At 41.4% G+C, this 26,245-nt stretch overlaps 1 protein-coding gene across 9 annotated transcripts in view; it reads right to left on the bottom strand.

Moving 5' to 3' along the window:
• The window catches only part of nfia (nuclear factor I/A), a 529,589-nt gene that overhangs the window by 259,532 nt on the left and 243,812 nt on the right, over window positions 1-26,245 (bottom strand). For 8 of the 9 annotated variants that reach the window (XM_041208194.1, XM_041208200.1, XM_041208198.1 and 5 more), the window contains exon 3: window positions 15,021-15,083. The exons of the other annotated variant lie outside the window; for it this stretch is intronic. In XM_041208194.1, the coding sequence (XP_041064128.1) occupies window positions 15,021-15,083 (63 nt within the window). The remainder of the gene's footprint in view (window positions 1-15,020; window positions 15,084-26,245) is intronic. 9 annotated transcript variants of the gene reach the window in all.

Below are 26,245 nucleotides of genomic sequence, written 5' to 3'. Positions count from 1 at the left end.
AGCTGAGAACACCTGTCTTATCTGCAACCTTCAATTTGTAGAATCTTCATTGCAATATACTTACACAATCTTCTAGTCACGGTCAATAATGCTACACCATAGGGAAAGGATCAATAAAATTATCACTTGAAAAGATTATTAAAACAAACACATTTGTCCAGAGCCTTGCTGTACCAAACATATTCTGTGACAAAGGGATAAGATATCAACTTGTGCTCATAATTTCATTAGTTTTGATCTTAGCCAGAGAGGTACAAATTAGAGACAAGATGCTTTTTCTTACGGAGCAAAAAGGAAATAAATCAGAGAGTGAGTCAAACTGACCTGTGGTGGTTTGGGGCACAGACTTGGGATTATCACTGGAAGAATGAAGGAGGAAGTTAGAATTTTTTTTTCGCACAGAGAATTATTACCAAAAGTGGCCACCAAGGCAGAGACTGTAACATCTTGCAAAAGGGAATTGGATGAATATTTTAAGTGGAAGAACATAAAGGTGTATAGGAAAAAGGAAAAAAATACATGGGTCCATAGTGGATGAATAGTTCCAATTAAATGGTAAACATCTATACAGATGTGATGGGTTGAGTGGTCTAGTCCCGTGTTGTAATTTTTGTAAATCTATGATCTGCTGTTGCACAATCCATGAGAAATCCTGTGGTGAGTAACTCACTTCCTGACTGCCCAAAGCCCTAGAAAGCACAAGTCAAGAATGTGATGGTATACTCTCCACTTGCCTGGATGAGTGCAGCTCCAACACCATCCAGGACAAAGCAGCTGCTTGATTGGCGCCCCATCCACAAACATTCACTCCCTTCACCACTGAGGCACAGTGGCAGCAATGTGTGCTATCTACAAGAAGCACTGCAGGAACTTATCACGCCTTCTCAGACAGCACCTTCCAAACTCACGACCACTACCCCTAGAAGGACAAGGACAGCAGACAAATGGGAACACCACCACCTGGAGGTTCCCGTCCATGCCACTCACCATTCTGACTTGGAAATAAATCACCGTTCATTCACTGTCTCTGGGTCAAAATCCTGGAACTCCCTCCCTAAGAACACTGTGGATGTACCTACACTACGTGGACTGCAGCGGTTCAAGAAGGCAGCTCACCACCACCTTCTCAAGGGCAATTAAGGATGGGCAATAAATGCTGGCCTAGTCACTGATGCCTACATCCCATGAATGGATAAAAAAAAAATTGCTGTCTACCAGTTACAGTTGAAGCCTTGCAAAGGTTTTGAATTAGCCTCTACCTAGATCTGGTCAATCAGCATATAGGAGGGCGGGGGTGAGGGGGTGGTGGGGGCAGGGTGGTGATATATGACATCTCATTTTGAACTGAATGGCAATGCATCCTGCATTCATTAATTAACTTGTAGTAGGGAGAATTGGCTGACCACTGAGCTCTCGGGCCTTAATTCAAATTCAGCAGTGACTGATGATGTGAAACTCCTCCTCTTTATGAACAGCACAAATTCTGAGCTGGAATTGGAGCACAGCACCAATAACCATAATTTGAAATTAGCTACCACCAAATTGTCAGTTTCACTCAGAGAAGCTTAGCACCAGAGTCAAACTATGTTAACATGCAACTCCATTGTCTATGCACACACATTCTGTAGTTCAAGTACCATAGGCTACAGCTAAAAATGAAAATTAGTCATCACTTTTTTAATCCATAGTCTGCCTCTATTATCATTTCTTTGCCTGTTTTTCTCATTCACACTGTGATCCTCTTGAGTGGTATTTCTCTGCTGACATCTGGACAGTTATCTTCAATGATATTCAACAATCTTCAATGATATTCAACAATTCGATGCTACCCTATCGGGAGATCTGCCAAATCATAGCAAAATACAGCATTTTTTGTTTGCTCGGAGCTGTGTTCTCCTATTCATATACAGTAATGCTACAGGGAGCACCTCTTCTCACTGCTGCTGTGATAATACCATAACCATAAACTTATTCCCCAAGGCAAGGATCATTTTGTATGAAGCACAGGCTCCCAAACAAGACCCAAGAGGGATCCTGCAGTAGCAAGGCTGCAAACTCCTGGTGCAACTGCAGCAAAACCACTGCTACAGTACTCTTTGACCCAAATAGGAAGGGGTTATTTTTTAGGCCTCCACTGAGGCCAAAGCCTAAAGAGATAGGTTTCTGTTGAATTGTAGAGAGAGTGAGGTAGTCATTACTGGGCCTCTTCATTCTGTGACATTAGGAGCTTACTGATGCTACCGGAGGGACAACCACCAGCATCCTCCTGGCAAATTAGGGGGTTGGTGGAGGCGGTGCACTAAGTAGGGAAATGGGATGTCTTGCCAGGGCATCAGCACCAGAATTTAAGTGCAATGGGTGGGGAAGAGATATCTGGCGGCCATTCTGGCAGGGTAGGAAAATCAAAGTCAGAAATGTGCTGATAAGTTTCAGTGCCTGCTTTTGGCTCATGTTCTGCTGGTATCCTGCCCAAAAATCCAGCTACAAATGTCCAAATGACTCTTGAAGGAGAATGAATGCTCACAAATCACCATTCAATGATGCAATCTTTTAGAATTAAGTCACTGAGTTCTGTTCAAGCGTAATGAAACAATTTAGCTGTGTTCAGCATTTGTATGTATTATTTCTACTGCATGCTTTATTTTATGTGTAATTTTATATATTTCCGGTTTTTATTTATTCATATTGAATCAAGATGTGATTGAGTTCCCTTTTTTAAGTAAAGAACTTGAAAATAAGGTAACAACATATTTATTTGGATCATAATAAAATTAATTTTCAGAATGTGCAAGCTTTATCTACTGTGGAAAATAAAGGATCGTTGGCTAACCTGTGGAGATTGTAGAAAATTGAATCTGTGGAAAACAAGTTTAGTAGAAAATTGAAACTACATTCAATAATTAGGGGCAATAGTAGAAAGTCAGAGTTTTCTCAGTGTACATAACAGCTGTCATTAATTCAAATTTCACCAGATCTTAAGTCATTTTATTACGTCAATCAACTAAGGGAGTTAAGCTGACTGCAGCTGCTAAGCCTCTGCATAAACATAGTGAAATACATTTCTTGTTTGAAGGTCTGGAGAGCCTCTTGAAGGACATTAGTTTTGAACTTCTGAAAAATCAATGGCAAACTCCCAAAGAGAACATTTCTATCACTGTCTTACTCCACCCTCCACCTGCTGACATTCAGTCATCTTTCATCTCACTTCCCCATCATGCATCTCCCTGTTGGGAGGAGGACAGAATCTTTAGTCTGGGACTTCACCGGAGCTGATATCGATTCTGAGTTCTGAATGCAAGAGGTTTAATTTGAGCAGCATGACTCCAATGAGGTCCATTTCCTTCCTGAAAGGTGAAATGCTGTGTTTGCCTATTGTGCTCCATCTAGTGGCCCTGCTGACTCAACTACCCTTATTCAAAGGGGCAGATTCAAAGATACATTAGGGCAAAGCTTTTGATTGATGAATATCAAAAACTGTCTTAATGCACGAGAATGACATTCCCATGAATGAAGTTTTTTGCCTAGATTTTCACCCATTTAAAATTAACTAGTTACTACACAGCACTGCAGGAACTCACCAAGGCTCCTTAGACAACACCTTCCAAACCCACGACTGCTACCATCCAGAAGGACAAGGGCAGCAGACACATGGGAATGCCACCACCTGGAAGTTCCCCTCCAAGCCACCCACCATCCTGACTTGGAAATATATTGCTGTTCCTTCACTGCTGCTGGGTCAAAATCCTGGAGCTCCTTTCCTAACAGTACAGTGGGTGTACCTACATCACATGGACTGCAGCATTTCAAGAAGACAGCTCACCACCACCTTCTCAAGGGCAATTAGGGATGGGCACTGAAAGCTGGCCTTGCCAGCAATGCACACATTCCATAAATGAATTTATTTAAATGAGTAGAAATAACACACTCAGGAATAAAGAATTTGCACATATTCATATGTGAACTTCACCAATATAAATTTCTATCCTATTGTCTGGAGTCTCAACCCCTCACAGATCATCGAGCTATGGCTATGAGTTTCACTGCTTGAATTAGCAAACTGCCAGGAAGCTTGTTCATTTGAAAGATTGGCAATTTCATTCATAATTAAATTAAAATATGAAAGAAATTCTCCTGTTTACTCTTCAAAATAGTTGCTCAATGGCCAATGTCAACAATAAGCAACAAACATCGACTTACAATCCAGGTTGCATTTAAAGACTTTATTACTTTAGAACAAGTAATTTAGCAATAGCATGTCTGCAATTTACAACAAATCTTACCATGCAGAATAATGCTAGGAAGCAACATTAAAAACTAATTTCATCAAGATATTCAGATGGTGCACTAGTAGTTTAAGAACTTCATCTGATCACAAGATGTAATTACTGCCCTTAACTCACTTCTTGCTATTATAAATGTTATTTGTGGGCTATAAACTAATTACATTATTTAGTAATTTATACAAGTTTGTTAACACGGAAGAAGGGTTCTGCTATAGCTGATGGTTGCCTGCTTTAATGTTACATCTTGCTATTTTCATGGTTAGTTGAATTTTGAAACAAAAATTTTTATAGCAGATAATGCTTTGCAGAAAGTGAACATTATATTTTTTTTCCATTAGGTTCTTTCAATGTAATAATTCAGACATTACCTTAATCAAAAGAAGTGCTGCACATAAGTAATAGCACACTAGCAGAATCATAGGATCTTTACAGTGCAGGAGGCTATTCAGCCCATCAAGTCTGCACTGAGTCTCTAAAGGAATATTCTACCTAGTGCACTCCCTTGTCTTATCCTTGCACATTCTGTCTTTTCAGAAAGCAATTCAATTCCCTTTTGAATATCTCGATCGAACCTGCCTTGATCTACCTCCGTCTCAGGAAGTTCGTTCCAAGACCATCCTCTGGGTAAAACTGATGACATTTGACATGAAAGAAACTGGATTACTTGCGATACTCTAGTGATTTTTGAGTGACATAACATAATTACAAAGTGTTAAGACTTATATTACAATACATTTACATGAACAACAACTTGCAATTATATAGGACCTTTAACAGAGAAAAAATGATCCAAGCTGTTTCACAGAGGTGTAAAGAAACATAATAGATGCGAACCTAAAAAAAATTAAGAAGAATAGCCAAGAGCTTGGTCACAATGGCAATATTTATTGTAATACGGTAACCAATTTATTCTGTCTATTTATATACCTGCAGTTCATCAGAAGGCTCCTTGCAAATGCACCCTTGTTTACATTTATTCACTATGTTAATTGCAAGCAATCAAAAAATGACATGGTTGCAACTTTGAATCATCTCAGTTTGTGGCTCTGATGTGCAGCCAGTGGCAGCCAATATGTCTCCTCATTTCTTTGCCAAATTGGTGACTGGAGCAAGCTGGTCACTCCAGAGAATAAATGACATGCTCATTTGCTTTGTAGTGAGGATTGTCTCCTACTGGATGAACCTTGAGTCATCTGTAACTCTGGTGCTGGATATTTCCAGGGTCCTCTTAATTGAAGGTGGGGAGAGCTCCAGAATTACAATATAGACATAGTTGCCAACTGTCCATTTTCAATATGAACAGCTTTTTTTTGGATCCCCATTCATTTTACTTGTACAAAGGTTGGCCAAGTAGCATTTCTGGCTGTTGGCTGAATTCGTTCGATAAAGTATGGTAATTATCTTCCTCTGTGCATGCACAGCAGCAGCATATTGCCTGTCATTTATTTGTGGTTTGGCTAAGTTGTGAATCAATAACTTGGGAGAATTTATATGTGGTGTTATTAATGTTTTACTGAGGTGCTACAGGTGGAAGTAAAGAATGGAGGGAAGGACTCACATCATGAGACTTGATGAGTCCATGAACAATATGTCACATTCCAGTTCAAAAGAGCAGACTTTAGTGAAAAACAAAATGCCAAGAATAAAAACCAGTATTGCATACAAAGCCAAACCAGAGTATTGGAAACTTTACTACTATTTCTTCTATCAAACTGATTTATTTTTAGTACAACTGGCCTAAAGTTAAAGTCAGGCATCTGCTATACCCACATTAAGCTGACAAAGAAAGTAAGGCCTCAAATGTCAATATCATCAAAAAGCTAATTTCTTACTCAAGATGAGGAAAGATGAAAGCTTAGTGACTCTGGCATTCAAGCTCAGTAAAATCATAATAACATTGTGGAGATATTTTCTCTGGTGGGTGACTCCAAAACTAGGGGGCACTGTTTTAAAATTAGGGGTTGTCCTGAAAGGACAGAGATGAGGAGATTTTTTTTCTCTCAGAGGTTTGTACAACTTTGGAACTCTCTGCCTCAGTAGGCTATTGAGGCGGGGTCATTGAATATTTTTAAGGCAGAGGTAGATAGATTTTTGTGGCAAGGGAAGGTTATTGGGGGTAGGTGGGAATGTGGAATTCAAAACACAAACAGGTCAGCCACGATCTTAGTGAATGGCAGAGCAGGCTCAAAGGGCCGAATGACCTACTTCTGCTCCTATTTCGTATGTTCATATATCCTTCCAGGTGATTTGATTCCTACTTAGTCAAGCCACAGACTAACTTGACAGTTACAGAATATAATTTGTTTAATAACACTTTTCATTAAATCTCTTTTTAATTTTTAGATTAATTTGTTTGAAACACACCCATGTTGGAAAGTATTAAATCTGTTAATCTAACCAGCTCAAGGGCCACAGCATTTCTCATATTCCTCCCCCAACCTCAAAGAGATCATTCCCTAAGTACTGATTTCTCTCTCACAGTATTACAGTGATGAGTGAACTCATGCAGCTTGTAACCAGAAATACAGAATCAGTTACCTGGTCGCTGGGTTAAAATCCTTGAACTCCCTCCCTAACAGCACTGTGAGTGTATTTTTTTTATTCATTTACAGGATGTGAACTTCGCTGGCTGGGCCAGCATTTATTGCCCATCCCTAGTTGCCCATGAAAAGGTGGTGGTGAGCTGCCTTCTTGAATGGCTGCAGTCCATGTGGTGTAGGTACACTCACAGTGCTGTTAGGGAGGGAGTTCCAGGATTTTGACCCAGTGACAGTGAAGGAATGGTGATATATTTCCAAGTCAGGACGGCAAGTGGCTTGGAAGGGAACTTCCAGGTGGTCAAGTTCCCATCTATCTGCTGCCCTTGTTCTAGGTGGTAATGGTTGTGGGTTTGGAAGGTGCTGTCTAAGGAGCCTTGGTGAATTCCTGGAGTGCATCTTGTAGATGGTACACACTGCTGTTACTGTTTGTCGGTGGTGGACGGAGTGAATGTTTGTGCAAAGCGGGTTGCTTTGTCCTGGATGTGTCAAGCTTTTTGAGTGTTGTGGGAGCTGCACTCATCCAGGCAAGTGGAGAGTATTCAATTACATTCCAGACTTGGGCCTTGTAGATGGTGGACAGACTCTGGGGAGTCAGGAGGTGAGGTAATCGCTGCAGGATTCCTAGACTCTGACCTGCTCTTGTAGCCACAATATTTATATGGCTAGTCCAGTTCAGTTTCTGGTCATTGGTAACCCCCAGGATCTTGATAGTGGAGGATTCAATGATGGTAATGCCATTGAACATCAAGGGGCAATGGTTAGATTCTCTCTTGTTGGAAATGATCATTGCCTGGCACTTGTGTAACGCAAATGTTACTTGCCACTTGTCAACCCAAGCCTGGATATTGTCCAAGTCTTGCTGCATTTGCTCATGGACTGCTTCAGTATCTGAGGAGTCGTGAATGGTACTGAACATTATGCAATCATCAGCAAACATCCCCACTTCTGACTTTATGATATTAGGAAGGTCATTGATGGAGCAGCTGAAGATGGTTGGACTGAGGACACTACCCTGAGGAACTCCTGCAGCGATGTCCTAGAGCTGAGATGACTGACCTCCAACAACCACAACCATCTTTCTTTGTGCTAGGTATGACTCCAACCAGTGGAGAATTTTCCCCGATTCCCATTGACTCCAGTTTTGCTAGGGCTCCTTGGTGCCACACTCGGTCAAGGGCAGTTACTCTCACCTCACTTCTGCAGTTCAGCTCTTTTATCCATGTTTGAACCAAGGCTGTAATTAGGTCAGGAGCTGAGTGGCCCTGGTGGGACCTAAACTGAACGTCAGTGAGCAGGTTATTGCTAAGCAAGTGCCGCTTGATGGCACTGCTGATGACCCCTTCCATTACTTACTGATGACCGAGAGTAGACTGATGGGGTGGTAATTGGCCCAGTTGGAATTGTCCTGCTTTTTGTGTACAGGACATACCTGGGTAGTTTTCCAAATAGCCAGGTAGATGCCAATGTTGTAGCTGTACTGGAACAGCTTGGCTAGGGGTGCAGCAAGTTCTGGAACACAAGGGTTCAGTCCTATTGCCGGAATATTGTCAGGGTCCAATGGACTGCAACGGTTCAAAAAGGCAGCTCATCATCTCCACAAGGGCAATTAGGGATGGACAATAAATGCTGGCCTTACTAGCAATGCTCACATCCCAAGAATGAATTTAAAAAACTGGTATTTAGCTAACTTTAGCCTAGAGTGTCAGCAAAGTTGCATATTTATTATTTTCCATTTAACCAGGAGCAGTAGAAATCGATGGATCTCATTGCAAAAACTGAATTATGCTCATCCAGGCATTGTACCTAAGTTAAAGCCATTTTTTGCTTTGCAATTGTACCCAATCTTGTAAGTGTTCTTTTCAGGCTGCCTTCCACAAAGGCAGGAAAACACACAGATCTATGTGAAAATCTATGTGAAAATCTCTAGGTCACATTACCACTGAACTAGATAGGAGGCAATAAAAAAGGGCACTTTGACTAATAGGCAATACAATGTTGTTTGCAGAAGTCATGGGTGACGTTGGATCCAAGAAAATACCGAGCGTAAAATCTGAAAATCTGTGACAGTCACCCGAGCATATTTCAGTTTATCATTCCACAAAAGCATTGGCATAAGCATTGGACGCAGATTTTACAGTTTGTTTATCGATAATAAATGGCATTGAGAGGAGTGCTTTAAAAATTGTTCCCTTCATCTAAATAACATGAAATATTATAAAGCAGGAGACCACATACAGCTCCGAACCTATGAAAACTGCCCTTTAAAATCCAGACAATTCAGTGCTATTCACACTTATATTTCTTATCACTTGGTTTGCTCTATTTGAATTTTGTGGGCCCATAGATTTGTGATGGACTAGTCTTAGGGTAGAGTCATCCTAGATTTGCATTAATTGTGGTAGGGGAGGCAGGAAAAGGACATTTCACCCACCCTGCCGTCACCTTAGACCTTCAGTAAACTGGGCACCATATTTAAAAGCCACCCCTGCACAGAGCTAGCACTCTTCAAGGGACAGGAAGCTGCTGGGAACTGATGGCTGCCAAATGGGGGAAACATGCTGCCTCCACATTTGGCGATGCCTCCCTCGGATGCCTACTGGGTGCAGTGGAGGTTCACCACAATGCCCTCAATCCCCACTCTGGGCGAAAACCAGCAAGCAAGGTCACCAATCCAGCATGGAAGGTGGTGGCAGCGATGGTCAGCGCCAGTGCCCTGCAAAAGAGGAACCCAGTGTTGAAAGAGGATGAATGATCTCCTCCATTCTACCAGGGTAGAATCAGTCTCAACTCACACCCCCACAAACCCAACACACATCCACAGGGATTTTGCACCTCAAGGGACAACACCACTAACTCTTTCACACACCCTCACATCTCCATCAGACTCATATCCTCTCAAGCTCATGTCCTCATCCTGTCCAAGGCTCCTCTCACCACATAAACATTGCACGGACTGCTTCCTGCTCACATTGTCTCCATCTGACTTCATGCAGGAGAAGCTGGCTGACAACAGCAGGGAGCGGTCTCAGTGGGTGGAGCGGCCCACATTAGACCCCTCACTCACTTTGAAGAGTGAGTCATCACGTTGACTGGTGAGGACATGGACCGTGCCTGCGGTGACGGTGACGTCGGCGGCAAACACCCACATGAGGATCCTGCACTACATCATCCCTCTCTCAACACAAATATGAGTGCTCTCTCCCCTGCTTTTGACTCTGCTGCTATGCACTAATTATCTCAATTTGGTTCGCAAGGAGCTCTGCCAAGTGGCCAAGACCCTCAGTCAGTCAGTCCCTCAGTTCCATCCAGGTCCACACCTCCAAGAGGACACCTCCTCCATTGAAGAGCTGGAAATAAGCAGCCTGGAAGATCTGTCACAGTGCTTACCCACACCCTCCACCAGTGCAGAGACACAGACCTCAGTGGGACCTGGATCTAGAGCAGGCTCGGGTTCACAATCTGGTGGTCAACGCAAGGACACATATCCACAGCAGGAGGAGGCAGGTTCAACCGAGCTCCCAAGCACTCGGAGGACTGCTGGTGAAGAGGCATCTGTGAGGTCCGAGTCAGATGACAAGCCCCTGGATTTGGCCTTCCAACTCATCATGGGGAGTCAGCAGGAGGTGTGGGAACACATCACACAGAGCTATTGGAAGCCCTCAACAGGGTGGCACATAAGTCGGAGGAGTGCGTCCACCTGCTCTATGATGAAATGGTGCCCACATGTGCAAGTATAGAGGTCACCATGGGAGGACGGAGGACATCATGGAAACCCTGGTCTAGCAGAATGCGGAGATGCGTGCAAACCTGCACTCCATCAAGGTAGCCAGGAGTGACTTCCTGCAGTGGCAACACGAAAGGGAAACAGTGTACCTCGACGTCCCTCCAGGTACTCTTTCCTGCCAAACAGTCAGGCCAGGGCCCTCAGGCACCCACAGGGAAGAGGAGTGGCAGCTGGATACCCCTGGGTCATCCACTCAGGAATCTCATACTCACCATTCCCTCCTATCATGTGGACGTTCAGTTTGCTCCCCAGGAGGCCGTCATCAACATCACAGGCCCCTCTCTTACACATTCTCCTGGACATACCCCCTTACTCCCTCCTCCACCCTTACTCCCTCACCCACCCTTACTCCTTCTGCCCCCTGGACTCCATACCCGCCCCCCTTAAACTCGTTTCTCCTCCCGAAGTTAGGCGCTCCTCCGAACTCCTTCCCTTGCAGCTTCTTCCCCTTACACTTACCTTCCCAGGTGCCACATTCTCCCATATTACACCCTCCACCCCAGTCACACCTAGACCTTCCTTTCTCACTCCCCCGGTACACCTTCCTCTCTCACTCAGAGCTGGACCTTCCTCTCCCCGACCCACCAACGATCATCCATAACAGCCTATGGCCAAGACTGTGATGTTCCGAAGCAGACCCCAGACATCAACGGAGACCTCCCACTTTCTGTGAGCCACTTTGCAGTGCAGCCATGTCTGTGAAAATCCACCCAGAATACAATGCACATGTTCCTCCAGGCCCCAGTACTGTAGGGCTCCAGCATCTTTTACTCCTTGGATGTCCATGATGTAAGTCCTGACTTCTGCATGTCGCACTTGTTGTGACATGTTCTGGGTCAGTGTGTCTTCCCACCAGTGTGGGGGGATGATTCTGCAGGTGTATTAAAATGACATTCCCAATGTGCGGCAGTGGGAGACATTGACAGGTGGTGCAGACAATCGCAAACTGGTTTCATGGCGGCATAGAACCGATTTTTGGCCTTCTCGCCATATTGTTCGCTTGTGCCCACCATGATGCCCGATGCCAACAGAGACGAAAATTCTGGCCTTAGTGTTTTTATCTCATTGATGGGCAAAGCCTAATTAGAACACTAAGACCTGTTAGTATTAGCAAGTTGAGATATACGTAAATTAATGAGAACCTGGATTTAAACATGCCTATGCAACCCACAAAGACGAAAGATTGGACAAACTGTTATATAGAACACAGAGTAGCTGGCAGTGAACATAAGACAGTTATCTGCAATCTCTGGGTTCAGCGGACATACTTAAACCTTCACTCCCATGGGTTATGACGTAATTAGAAGTGCTCAATTAAATTACTGTCTTGTAACCTCACTGCAAACCATCTACTCTCCTCAGTTTATTACCCATCTTTTTCTATTAGAGAAGCAAGCATCAGTAACAGAAAGTGGACACAGGAAGCATTAGGCAATCACTTCAAGTGGATTAGTTTTGACTAACCCTATGAAAAAGAACTTACAGTTGCAAGCTCAATCTTTTAACAAAACATAAAAATAATAGAATTCAGCATTCAGCCTGAATTCTGCTCTTCAAAGCATGAAGTTCCTATATTTTTCCTTACTTGCAAATTTTACAAATTAGATGAAAATTACACCTTTTATCCAGCCAGTAATTAAACGAAACATTTATGTTCCGTTAGGATTGCCCTTCTGGGGCAGGGCAACTAAATAACAAATGCTGAACAAAAAGTTAAAATCCCACCTACTCGATACACATGGTATTGAAATTTTAAGGAAAACGCATGCATAAAGCCATTAAACAAAACTTTCAGATATGCAGATAAGTTCATATTCATATCCATTGCTGGGATAGCCAAGATTACATTGCCAAAAGAAAATCTGACGCTTTTGTTTTACTTTGCATTTAAGAATTAGTTGATATCCTGCAACAAACACTGGCAGCAACATCCAGAAGTTCAGAGTTCGGTCCACTTTGACCATGTAGATAACAGTTGCAGTAAATGAGAAACCAAGAAGTGGGGAGAGAGGCAAATGGGGAAAAATATATACACTAAATGCATTTACTGTCATGTCAAACTAAGTTGGGCCGTATAACTGAAGGCCAACACCATTACTGCTAGTGCTATTAAGTATGATATTCTGACACTGGCTCTTCATTTCAACTTCCATGACCAATTTCATGTTGCAGTACAGGAATCGAATGCAAGCTACAGTTAGAGATCTAATGATGTTATGTGTTTGCACGCCTTTAGCAAAATATGCATACATAGACATACTTGTAAGATCTAGTTGCAGAATTTTTATATGCCTCCATTTAAAAAATATATCATATACACACTGACAAAGATTGCAGTTTTGAATGTTTGCTTTTCAGCAACATAAAGAAGCTGTAGGCATCAACACTTCTGTGCCTTTTTTTTAACTGCTCAATCCCATCTACTGGTCTGCTCACCATATCCCTTAATCCTTTTGCTTTCTAGAAGTTTATATTGTGTCCAACTGAAATATCAGTTGGACTAAATGTGACAATGGATACTAATAAATACATGGTACATAATCTCCTCAGAGTCTGTGTTTCTGTGCCTTGTAGGATTGCTGTACAGATACAACAGAATTTATTTACTAACAGTTTACTAAAGCTACAAACCTTGGTGTGGTTGAAAGCTTGTTTAGCTAATTATATCAACAAAAATCATAACTCAGTCCATTTAAATATGACAAAAATTCAAATGATTAAAGCATCCAGGACAGCTAGGCTTTAAAAAAAATCTTCTTGCGCAGAGTTTTGCTATGGTTATTTTTTTCAACTGACTTTAATCTTAAATATACTCAGCAAAATCACACCAATAATGAATACTAATACTGCTGGAAAATTAATTTGTGATTTCTGTGCGAGTGCTATATTGAAGTGAGCTTATAATTCATCACTCAAGAAACTAATGGCTATGTGCACAACTGTTACACTGTGTGCCTCAGAGAATTAAACACCCCTCCACCCACCCATTTCCTGTGGGTAACCTTTCAGACTGAACACCAAGAATTCTGAAGTCTAAATATAGCCGTCGAGAGAACTTGCTTCTCTATGAGCAACATTTATTTTAGCTGTACTGTACAGAGGCCTGACTGAATTATTGCATTAATATTTGAAAGTGAAACTGCCTACTCAGAATGATATCACAGTCCACTCAAAGCCTTAACTCCTATTGCAAACTTGAAAGCTTAAGTGTAACATTTTCAAATTTAATAATGCTTTCACAACTAATCAGAATGGTAAGCACATTTCTCAGGTTTGGAGTCTACAACAAGGTGCAAAAGCAATTGTATTTATCATCTGAACTGAAGGTTAAATACAAACAAGGTGAACTATATGAGGGTAAAGAAAAGTTTACTCCTGTTTTAAATATATTGGCATCTACTGTTACCTTCATTACCAGAGATCATTTCTTAAAATTAGATATTGGAAATAGTTCTTTCATTTAAAAAAAAATCCAAACTAAATAATTAGCAATAACCCTGTCTTTTACAGCACCTTAGAGTGGGCATCAACTGAAGTCACTGCATGGCCCTGGATGGGATATTTCATGGAGCTTTTGATGAGCAGGTTCAATGCTGTAACAGTGTACCACAAAAACTCTCCACTACAAAGATGTCAGCTGGCTTTCATAGCAAGCTTAAGCTGAAGATGATGGTCTTCTACAGGGAACACTTCTTTCAAGTTTCTATCTGATATTTTTAGTACCAGGTACCAATCAATAGGTGATCTGCCTAAATGCTCAGCTTGGTGGCTGCAGAAGCCTCACTGGAAAATCTCAACTTCTGAAGAATTAATGTTGTTAAATAGAATTGCTGGAGCTCGCTAAAAATGATAACATTCAGTTTAACAACACTCATTCTTTTGCCTGCCATCAACATTGTTGCACAATGTTAAATATGTGTTTGCACAAATTACATTCCTCATTATGTCAGGTGCTCAATGGTTAATGAAAACTAAACTGGTACGTTTTCTTATTCCACAGCTGTAAGATCTTTATATCTCACAGAAAAAAAGACTTCAAATGTATTAAAGAATCAGATCTGCAGCACATCATTTTTTTGTTTTTTGAAAACTTGGTTGGCTTTGACACAATATTCAAAGCTAACGTCACTGAGGACTTTCACTGACAGTCACTGAATATAAAACTGCAGTATTCATTGTTAGCTAACATAGCTAATGTCAAAAACTTCAAAAGAAACTTTACTATATTTAGGTCTTTTCTTTAGAACCATTGATGGTATTTAATTCTTACAATCAATTCCCTAATGGTTTAAGGGCAAATTGTTACAACACTTGGAAAAACACAATCTAGTTTGAAAAGGACAGCTGTTCTTCTGCAGAGTTTATATAGTGAATACTGCTACAGTGTATCTTTCATGTCAGATTAATACATACCATTTTCTGGCTGGTCCTTGATATCCTCACTTTCCTGGCTAGGACTTTCAGACTGACCTGAATCTGAAAGACAGAAAATATAAGCCGACCTATTAGAATGGATCACAGAAACTTCATCATAGAAGCAGACCCTATGTCACTGATAGCTGCACATCCAAGCTATCTATTCTAATTTCTGCTCCTTCCCCAAAGCCTTTAGAATTTTACATCTTCAAATGTTTATCTTTTTCCCTATTAAAGATTGACTGAAGTTCAGTATTGTAGCTGCTTTTCAATCAATTGTAATTGATTGTAAACCATGCACTGAACAGCTGCCCATTCGCACACTGTATTGGGGCACTGGTCTGCTGCAGGGCCTGTGATTTATTATACAGTGAGTTCTCAATCTCAGCCAGGTTGGCCCTGGGAAGGGCTGAGCTGAAGTCCAATTCCAATCATTTTGGTAAGCTGTGACCTTAAAAGAGAAACCTTGTGCCAGGACTGATTATAGGGAGGATCATTCCTCTATGGATTGTGGAAGGTAATATTGTATCTCACCAAAGTTTCCTTTAATCATTATACTTGTTAATTCTTTTTCTTTTTCTAATCTAATTAATTCTTGCCCCATTTCCATTGGATGCATGCATCAGCTACCATGTTCAGTTATTGATCTTTTGTGAAACTTTGCAAATATCAGAACTGTGCTATTAGCCAATGTTTAAAACACCTCAACACTCACCAGTATCCTCTCCAAATTGTACTAATACCACACTGGAAAAAGTGTCATCCTGTGGTCATGCTTTTTCTCCCTTTCTGCTTGGGTGTTAGGAAAATTCACATGTGCAAATGGGGAATCTCTTTAAACACTTATGCACCTTCTATACTTAAATCACTTTCTCAACACACAAGGGCTTCTGGTAGTCTTCAAGGACACTTCAGTTAAAGGGACATGGAGACTTTGCCTCTCATCATTGTGGCATATATGCCCTCAAATGAGGGAAGTCTTCATTATACTCATAGTCCTGTAACATTGTCTTCTCTGCTCCCAAAGTAAAAAAAATAATAAGCACTACAAAAGGAGGGTCATAATCACTGAAATCCCAGTCTGCAGGAAGAGGAAGCTATGGACTTAATAAGCAAATTTACATTTCATCATGGAGAGTGGAGAAATGCCCAACCTTATCCGAAGAACCAAGAGACCCAGAATAACCCAGTCATCAAAAGATCTATGATTCAGGAACATTTTTCAGGTGGAAGGAGTCCAATCCATTTATCTCCAACACATTGCAGGAAGTTTCTCAAGATCTGCAGAATGCCTTGAGGCTGTGACAGCCCAAGTGAACAGAGGAGCATCAAGATGCCAGGAAGAATTTCCAAAGATATTGATGGCTTCTAGAATGGCCTCTAATAGTGCCCCAATCATGTTTAAAACATGACATTTTCACAAGGCTCTCAAGACCTGTTGCAAGCTATTAAGTTTGGGATGATACCAATCAGTAACACCTCAGAAACTATGCCCTGCACCTGTGGGCTGCAACAAATGAGTGCAGATACCATGAACATATGAACAAGGAGCAGGAGTAGGCCATTTGGCCCCTTGGGCCTGCTCCACCATTTAATAAGATCGTGGTTGAACGGATAGTAACCTCAAATCTTCATCCTACCTACCCCGATAACCTTTCACCCCTTGCTTACCAATAATCTATGCACCTCTGCCTTAAAAATATTCAAAGGCTCTGTTATTGTCTCTCTGAAGAGTGGCAATAAATCTACTTTCTTAATTCCAATTCCTTTATGTGGCCTGTTACCTTTGCTACTGTAAGCCCCTTGCAGCCAGAATCTAGTCCATGTGAGGCAGAAGTTACCCTGAAGAGAGATTCACCTCACCTCTGGGGTTCATGGTGAACCAATCCAGCCATTCAACCTTCTTTCACTTAGGGTGAGACCCCACAGTACAAATGGAATTAATGGGAACACTGCTTGAACATTGCTATGGTGCAAACTTTTCACTAAGAAAGTGATAAAAGTATTTCCTGAGAAAACATGCCTCACTTGTTGATCCAGTAATAAATTACCCTTTAGATTATCTAAGATGCTGTTCCCTGTTGTGACCTGAAAGGATCCTGTTGCATAAAAGCTTAATGCTGTGGTGACCTTAACAGCTCTGCGGAGTTTTTCCAATCCTCAAGGTTTTACACAAGTCAGCCTGTAGCAAATCACACAACTTGTCAAAATGACTACAGTGAAACACAGGCAGCAAAGTTTGTTTTTCTCCACCGTGCCCAGGCAAGAGTGGTGCAGTGTATAAACATGAATTCTTCAGCATCAATAATACTGATGTACTTTTTGCTCTCAAGATGTGGGCCCTGAAAATCTGTAAGATGGGATCCCAGTGATTATGCTGGAATTTTCACCAGCCATCACTCTCCATGCCACAGTTTGTGGACTTAGTGTGTGCATGGGCTGGAAGAAGCAAGTGCCACTATATGTGCATCACTAATCAGAAAATACAGAATTTGACCATTTTTGGGGGTGAAAGTCCAGGGCCTCACTTGCCCCGACTGCCTTGCTCCCCAAATCCCATACAGGCTTCCATCAGCCTGATGTGTAAAGGAGCCAGTCTTGATTCTTTTCAAAGTTTGGTGCATCCTCTGAGGATCAGGACCTGATGAAGTTCACTGTTTCCACTTAGATGCTAGCAAACCTAATCTCACTTGGCATACTAGACTTCATAGAGTCCTGATTGAGCTGGGGGATTCTCCACCCTTTTGAAGGTGGTCAAAGGTCCTGCCCTTTAAAAGGCATGTTAGAGAATCTGTTTATTAGTAAATTCTGGCAATCTACACTCGAGTTGCAATGGTAGACTAGCTGGACCCACCCCTCCACAGTATTTCAGGGCTATTGTCTCCTCAACCAACACATGCACCACTACAAGACCGTCTAACAAGATTCCTAACCTCCCAAAATAGATGCAACTTAATTAATTAGGAAGTCATCTAGAAAGTATGGCTTTGCACACTGAAGGTTTTTGTGCAAGCCAGATTAAGGGATGAAATAAAAGTTTTCAACAAGTTCTGTGTAGAAGCAGGAAAAAAGGCAGTACTTCTCAGTTAAGTAGCACTCCAAAGGAAGTCTATGTTGTTTAGCAATCACACACTCATTTCATATGGACAAGGTGAATGCTAGGGATGAAATATCACTCAAAGTCATGAAACTCAGCAATTTAAATAATATTCAAGATAAATAAGGTGTCACCATGTACATGATTTGGCTTCATTCTGGCCTCCAAATGCACACATTGGAAAATGCAGCACATGGCAAGACAAATATGCAAGCATTTACCCTCAAAACCAACCACCTCCCTCAGACAGCACACCACTTCCCCCCACCCACTATGCCCACTGCCAGAAACACTGAGCTGCTGGGGGAGGACACACAAAATTGTTTCTAGACGCAGGATAGAAATAAAAGATTACCTTGAACCTTCAGCTATGAAACTGCAACCTGCCTTTTAAGTTTTGTAGTACAGTTCAAAAGGTCATGACATCAAGATATTGTCAACTTAACACGTCAACCACAAACAAGAAGAAGGTGCCAACATCTCAGCTATCTTACCATTGTTTAACAGCAGTCAACAACCTCAAGGCTCTGCGGGACCAGCTTCCTTGTTTGAGTCCATATAGAGGAATCCAAAATCTGCCTTTCATTGCTTCTTGGTCTCCACCAGTGCTGCTTCAGCTGAGATGCTGACTTGCGTTAGGATATGATTCCCTGTGCACTTGAAGCCTTCTTCTACCTGACAGTGAATGTCAGCAGGAAACTGAACCGTGAAAAACCTTGCAGCTCTGCAAAATACTTTCCTTCCCAATATCTACATCTGCATGATATCAGCAGAGGTCACTAAATATTGATCTCCAGTGAGAACTTTGGCTTCCTGTTCCTTTCCAATTTCAGAGGTTCTGCAAGAATCATGATTCTCACTGAAAATTGCCAACAACGGGGATCTGATCTGAGGATTTCCATGTCTATATTATATCACATGGTGCATTCTTCTCCTGGGTTCCGGAGGCATTTTTTTTTTGGCTTGTTTTCTTTTTTTTCCCTTGGTATCTCCAACAGGCCAACTGAGATTGGGAGGGCAGATCAGGGAGAAGCACAAATCTTCACCCGTCTGTTATTTCTCTACTTAGCTGCTTTTCTCTTTATTTTTAATTCCCTCTTGCTTTTGTCTTCCTAGCTAAGCTCATTACTGATCAGCTTAGATTGACTAATTTTTACAAAACCAGCTTGTATTTATATTGCGCTTTTAACATAGTAAAGCATCCCAATGCACTTCACATGAGCATTATCAAACAAAATTTGGCTTAAGCCCTATGTGGCTCATGACCAGATGCTTAATCAAAGATATAGATTTAAAGGCAGGGATTCCCAAACTGTGCGTTGCTGCCCAGTGAGCCGGGATCTTGGGGTCCTGAACTCCGAGGCAGCAATGGCGCTCTGGAACTCAGACAGATTTCTAATGGCCACAAGACCCCTTCAAATGCTCATTTTTTTTTCTATTGGTGGGCGTGGCCTAATGGACTTCTCTCTGCGACCCAATTGCTGCTGCAAAAAAGCCTCTGAAAAAGTAGTTTTTTTTTTGGAGAGACCCGGTCTTTGCACCAACTCACCCAGCTCTCAACTCCTGTTCCCCCATCTGCCCCATCCCAGTCAAGAACTAAAGCTCCTCTCTCTCCCCTCAGCAACTGAAGCCTCCCCACCTCAGCAACTGAACCCTTCCCCCACAGCAACTGAAGCCTTCCTCCCACTCGGCAACTAAAGCTTCCCCTCACCCTCTCAGCAACTGAAGCCTACACCCATCAGCATCTGAAGCCTACACCCCTCAGCAACTGAAGCCTACACCCCTCAGCAACTGAAGCTCCCTCCACTTTCAGCAACTGAAGCCTTTCCCCACACTCAGGAATTGAAGTCTTCCCCCCTCTCAGCAACTGGAGCTCCCCCCTCCCTCAGCAACTGAAGCCTACCCAACCCCGAGCAACTGAAGTCTACCCACCCCCTCAGCAACTGAAGCTCCTCCCTCCCTCAGCAACTGAAGCCTACCCCTCTCCCAGAACAACTGAAGCCTATCCCCCCCAGAACAACTGAAGCCTACCCCACCTCCAAGCAACTGAAGCCTACCCGCCCCCTAAGCAACTGAAGCCTAAGATGAGCAAAAGCAGAGTCAGGCGATATTACAGCGATCTTAAAGGTGATTGGATGTGTGGTTGGAAATTCATCTCAGGGTCAAATATGATATGAAGGTTATGAAAATATGGTTCAACATCAGACAGTTGCCAGGAAGAGGGATGAAGTCGATGGCTCAGGAACAGGGTTCATGGCAGTGTCTGAAGGCAATGGCTTTGGTCTTCCAATATTTAGTTGGAGGAAACTTCTGCTCATCTTAGCATTTACTTCACATTTTTCTTATTTTTACACTCCCCATGTCATTTCATTCTGCATAGCGCAAGAGCCCAGGTTAATATCTCCGAATAACAGAGTGGGCTGGATTTTAACCTAAATAAATGGGTTGTTGGTCTTGAACAAGTGTGGTTAAAAGTTTGAAAAATCACAGTCCAAACCCACCTCCAAGCCTACAATTTCCAGCTTTAGCTGGGGGCCTGAGATGGGCAGGTGAGAAACTTGTTCTAAGGGTGTGGGGCGGTACTTTAAGTTTGACGATGAAGCTGTAGGCCTCATTGTCATTCTGCTTTCCAGCTTGAACTCTGGTCAGCTGGTTTCTTTTCAGGAAACCTGGTAGATTCAAGATCCAGATGCCTGCCTGGGCACCCTCCGCGAACAGGAACCCCCCACAATTGCCCTTCCCTTTGAGGCCCCCCTCAGGAACCAGCAGGCTACCCAATCACCCCCACCCACATCCTAACCACCTGAATCAAACACCCGCCATCCTTCCTGGGACCAAATCCCCTCTCCCCGCCCCCCCCAGACTGAACTCGTTCCCCCAAGCCTGCTCCTGCCCAGATTGCCCCCCTCAATTAGTTTTGAAAAAAGACAAGTAATGACTAATGATGGAAAAGATGGGTTTACATAGTAGTTTTGCTAGACATGATCCTAACACTAATTTCAAACTATCAGAAATCATATTCATTACAATACCTTGCTGAACCATTTCCAGATTATTGTGCGCGCGGTTGGGCTTCAGAAACCTCCCTACTCAGGTTTGTATATTTAACAGTCATTGCAGTTCAAAATGGTTTGAGATGTTTGGACTTGAAAAGCACAATATCAATGGAAGTACTGTTATCAGAAAATGATATAATTGTCAGAACGTGACAGGATACTGCCATTGCTCCCCCATGTGCCATCATACCCATTCCGACACCAGGAAAAGTTCCACTTGTGTTCACATTGCAAGTTTTAAAACAAAGAAGAAACTTTGCAAGGACCTTTCAAACATTTCTGACTCAAAATATAATCAGCTTATCTGGAGCCTCTCCAGGAAGTGACTTCTCTCCAAGCAGGGAACTGGTCAAAGGTGGACACTGATGAACTAGCTAAGCTCACAATAAGACTAAATTGCCCAGTTGTACGTATTACAAAGAAAACCAACAAGATAGCATTGTAGTGCAAGAAATGTAAAATTGAACAGGAAGAATAAGTTGAGCAAATTCCTGGCAGATATATGGAAAGAAGTCTCACCAATCTAACACAAAAACAAAAATACCTGGAAAAACTCAGCAGGTCTGACAGCATCTGCGGAGAGGAATACTGTTAACGTTTCGAATCCGAATGACTCTTCATCAGAACTAAGGAAAAATAGAAAAGAGGTGAAATATAAGCTGGTTTGGGGGTGGGTGGGGTTTGAGGGGGGTGGGGGGTGGGACAGGTAGAGCTGGATAGAGGGCCAGTGATAGGTGCAAATTGCCAAAAGATGTCATAGACAAAAGGACAAAGAGGTGTTGATGGTGGTGATATCAATCTCACCAATCTAACTATGGATTGTCTTGGTGCACGATCTGACACATGCTTCCTAATAATGCTTAACTTGTGAACTGGCACCCTGTGAAAACTGAATAATTTGCGGTTAGAATTTCAACTCTTGATCATATCTGCATTTGTAGTTGTAGCTGGAAGAAGCTTAACCTTTGAGGGAGTTTGAAACCACTTACAATTAGTTTTGTGGTTTTTGTAAAAAGGCATGCAATGACTAATGATGGAAAAAGTGGCTTTGCACAGTGGTTCTTAGACATGGTCCTACCACCAATTGTAAACCATCAGAAATCACATTTACTATAATTCCTTTTATATAAAATATATTTTTCAGTGCCCTAGTTCCAAAAATATTTTGGACCAGGAACTTTAGGGCCATGGAGATTAAATAAATGATTTGCCAGTTAGTCTTTTTTTAGGGAGGTTGTGCTGGGTTCAGCCAGGGTGCAAAAGGACACTGAAAGTGACACAGATCAGGATCTTTCTAGAAAGCCTGCCAAGCTAACCAAGAAATAATATTAAGAGATTTGCTGCAGTTATCCATAGGCTGGAAAATGTTTTTAAAATGTTGCACTTATTTAAAAAAAACTCTCTGCTCTAAAAAAGTAAACCTTTAACTTGCATAATATCCAATTCAATACCAATTTGTATCAAGATTTTAATATGAAAACCTTTTCAGTGTTTGGGGTTTCGTACTAGACGATCTATAAAAATATAGCATTGGTAAAAGCTTATGCACTAATTAAAATGTTCTGTCTTTTTCCTTTACAGAAATTGCTTAATCAACGAAAGCACCATTCATAAGAATCAACTAAGAAATGTGTAGTATTGATGGTGAAACTGATTATTATTGCAAGACTAATATTTCATGACTATTACTCCAACATTGTTTTTACATTACAGAGTTGACGCTGCTTACAAGCCTCTCGTAATCACAATTCAATATGTAAATCCCTTTCAACAAACAGTTTTTAAAGAAACTGTCTTTTCGCTTCTCTAGAGAAAATTCATGGCCAGAACAGCAGACCAAGAGAGCACACATGAATCACATTGTAAGTCTTGGACAAAATGCCTGAAACTTTAAGATTTAAAATAGCTAAATGCTTGAGATGTGAAAGAAAAGACAAACAAAGTGACAGGGGATTCCTACAATTTATTTTAGAAGAATTCTCCTTTAAAAAAATGGGGAAAATATAGTTTAATTCAAATGTGAGTCTAATAATTATTCACCATCACCATCACCTTTCCTGTCTCTCATCGTGTTGTCTCAGCCTTATTTCCAGACAAAAATAAACACTTTAAGACTTTACTTGTTTGTATTCCTCTCAGCAGTGTGCTACGCATCAGCAGCTAAAAACAAAGAAACTTTTAGCTGCTCAGACACAGTACAGAAGCGCCTTGAACAACGAACCAAGGGAGAACATTCACAAAGCCTGACAGTCAGTTCAATGCAAACTTCAGGGCCATAATGCATTCCAAGTCCCTGCACTAATTAAATATGCATTTGCACAGCCCGATCGATGCGAGTCATGGATCGAGTGACACACCTGCGCATCTTGGGCCGAAAGCTCCCAGAGAAAACACAACCGCCTCCTTATCTTTTTTCATAGGCTCTCGATTTCTTCACCCAGATAACTAATTTAATTCTCTCACCCTTCAGCGAAACTGGATTAGGAAAGTCAATACTTTCTTTGTGCTCTGATGGTGGATACTGTGCTTTTTATTCAGTTTTGACCTTTCCACAAAGACAAGACAATGGCATTGGTTCCTACAGTAAGCTGATGCTCCAGGTCTCACAGGGAAGTAAAATACAACAAAAAAAAACAGAAACCCCTACAGGCTTCCCTATACAGGTGTCCCCACCCCTGGGGAAGGTGGATAAAAATAATATGTAAACTGTATAGATCTAAAACAATGAAATGGGACTTAACGTATCCCAAATTTAACTCTCAGCAGTCAGCAAATATGGCTGGAATGATGTCACCATAAAAATAGGTAACTACAGTGAAACGTTAACCAACTGTGAATCGGTAGTAATAAGACTGGATGTTGCAAGCAATTTTTAAGTAAAAATAAAACCATATGCATTTTTTAATATATGGCTTGTTCACAGGCTTCCTTTTTTGCTCCAGATTAGAAACTAAGCCCTGATACTGTAACAGGAAATGGGGCCTCTGCACAAGGCATAGCTGTGGATCTCTAAACTACTTAGAAATTTTACTTGGTGCAATAAGACTGGAATAGAAGCAAAAAACAGAAGCCAAATTCAAGTCCATAAGAGCTATTTCACAGTGAGGTGTAAAAGCTAAAGACCAAACGTACATGCCTGAAATTTTAAGGGAGGAACACCTATATTTTAACATTTTCATAGTTCAATCTAAAATTGGTAAGATTCTGTTTACTGAAAAAAAGTGTAACAATCAGCCAGTTGTACATTAGTGACATAATATACAGAAGTTGTTCACGTGTCTTTTTATAAAATGCATATGACCAAATAACCGTGTTGGAAGTAAGTTCTACCATCACTTCTTATGTTAAAACCTCTTTACCAAAAAGTGTCTGCTAAGCTTTAAGCCAGGGCAGCAATTGGATGCTACAACTGCCCTTGGTGTCCTTGGGCTAGGGCATTCCAGCTCCTGCTGAAGGAGAAAAACGCATCTGCGATATCTCCCACTATCAGATCACTGACCAACCTTGCTGTGCAGGTTTGCACATGAAGCATGTCCACTTAGTTGAGATATTGGATGGTAATGGGACTATACTGCAGCAGAGTATCTTCCAAATGAAGGGAAGACACATGAAGGGAAAACAATCCAAAGTAAAATCTTGCATTTGCATTAATGCTGGCAAATATTTAATCAAAGTAGCCGAAGAAATGTGCACATAGCATAGGATAACCCAAACAGGTCTGAAGTGAAAAGCAAAATTGATGAACCAATTCTGGAGTATCAAATGAGAAGGCCAATTGGTGGATTATAAGATCTTAAGAAATAGGAGCAGGAGTAGGCCATTCAGACCATCAAGCCTACTCTGCCACCCACCAAGATCATGGTTGAAATGATTGTGGCAACATATCAAATACCTTTTTGAAGTCCAAATACACTACATCTACTGGTTCTTCTCTATCTGTCCTTGCCTATTACATCCTCAAAGAACTCTAATAAATTTGTCCAACACAATTTTCCTTTCACAAAACCATGTTGATTCTGCATCATATTACTGTTTTCTAAATACCCTGCTATTATCACCTTAATTATGGATTCTAGCATTTTTCCAATGACAGGTGTTAGAGTAAGCAGCCTTTACGTTCCCCCTTTTTGTGTCCCCCTTTTCTTGAATATAAATATTACATTTGTGGTTTTCCAATCCGCTGGGACCTTTCCAGAATCTAGGAACTTTAGAAAGAATACACCCAATGCATCCACTATCTCTGCAATCACCTCCTTTAAGATCCTAGGATGCAGACCTCAGGTCCAGAGTACTTGCCAGCCTTTAGTTCCATTAGTTTTCTTATTACTTTTTCTCTAGTGATTGTGATTGTTATTGTTGAAGATTACCCCTTCCTTTTTGCCTCTTGATTTTCTGCTATTCTTGGGATGCTTTCTGTTTTCTATTGTGACTGCAGATACAAAATACCTGTTCAGCATCTCTGTGATTTCCTTTTTCCCCATAATTTATCTCCAGTCTCACCATCTAAGGGACCAATGCTTACTTTAGCTACTCTATTCCTTTTTATGTACTTGTAGAAATTTTACCATCAGTTTTTATATTTCTTGCTAATTTTCTCTCATACTTCAATTTCTCCTTTCTTCATCATTTACTGATTTCTAAATTTTTCCCAATCTTCCGGGCTTCCACTAATCTTTGCAACATTGTACATCTTTTCTTTCAATTTGGTACCATCGTTAATTTTCTTAGTTAGCCAAAAATGGTACATTATTCCTGTTGTGTCTTTCTTTCTCAATGGAATATATTTTGTTCAGAGTTATGAAATATCCTCTTAAATGTCTGCCACTGCTTCTCTATAGTCTTACATTTCAACCTATTTTCACATGCCACTTCAGTCAGCTCTGTCTTAATACCCTTATAATTGCATTTATTTAAGTTTAAGACACTAGTTGCAGACCCAAATTTCTCACCTTCAAACTGAATGTGAAATTCTATCATGTCATTTTCACTCTTGCCAAGAGACTCTTTACTGAGATCTTAATTAATCCTGCCTCATGACATATTTCCAGAACCAAAATAGCCTTTCCTTG

The sequence above is a fragment of the Carcharodon carcharias genome, chromosome 16 (genome assembly GCF_017639515.1).
Source record: "Carcharodon carcharias isolate sCarCar2 chromosome 16, sCarCar2.pri, whole genome shotgun sequence".
In the NCBI taxonomy this organism is placed as follows: Eukaryota; Metazoa; Chordata; class Chondrichthyes; order Lamniformes; family Lamnidae; genus Carcharodon; species Carcharodon carcharias.
Note: the sequence above shows the minus strand (reverse complement) of the source record. Positions and strands in the feature narration are given on the sequence as shown.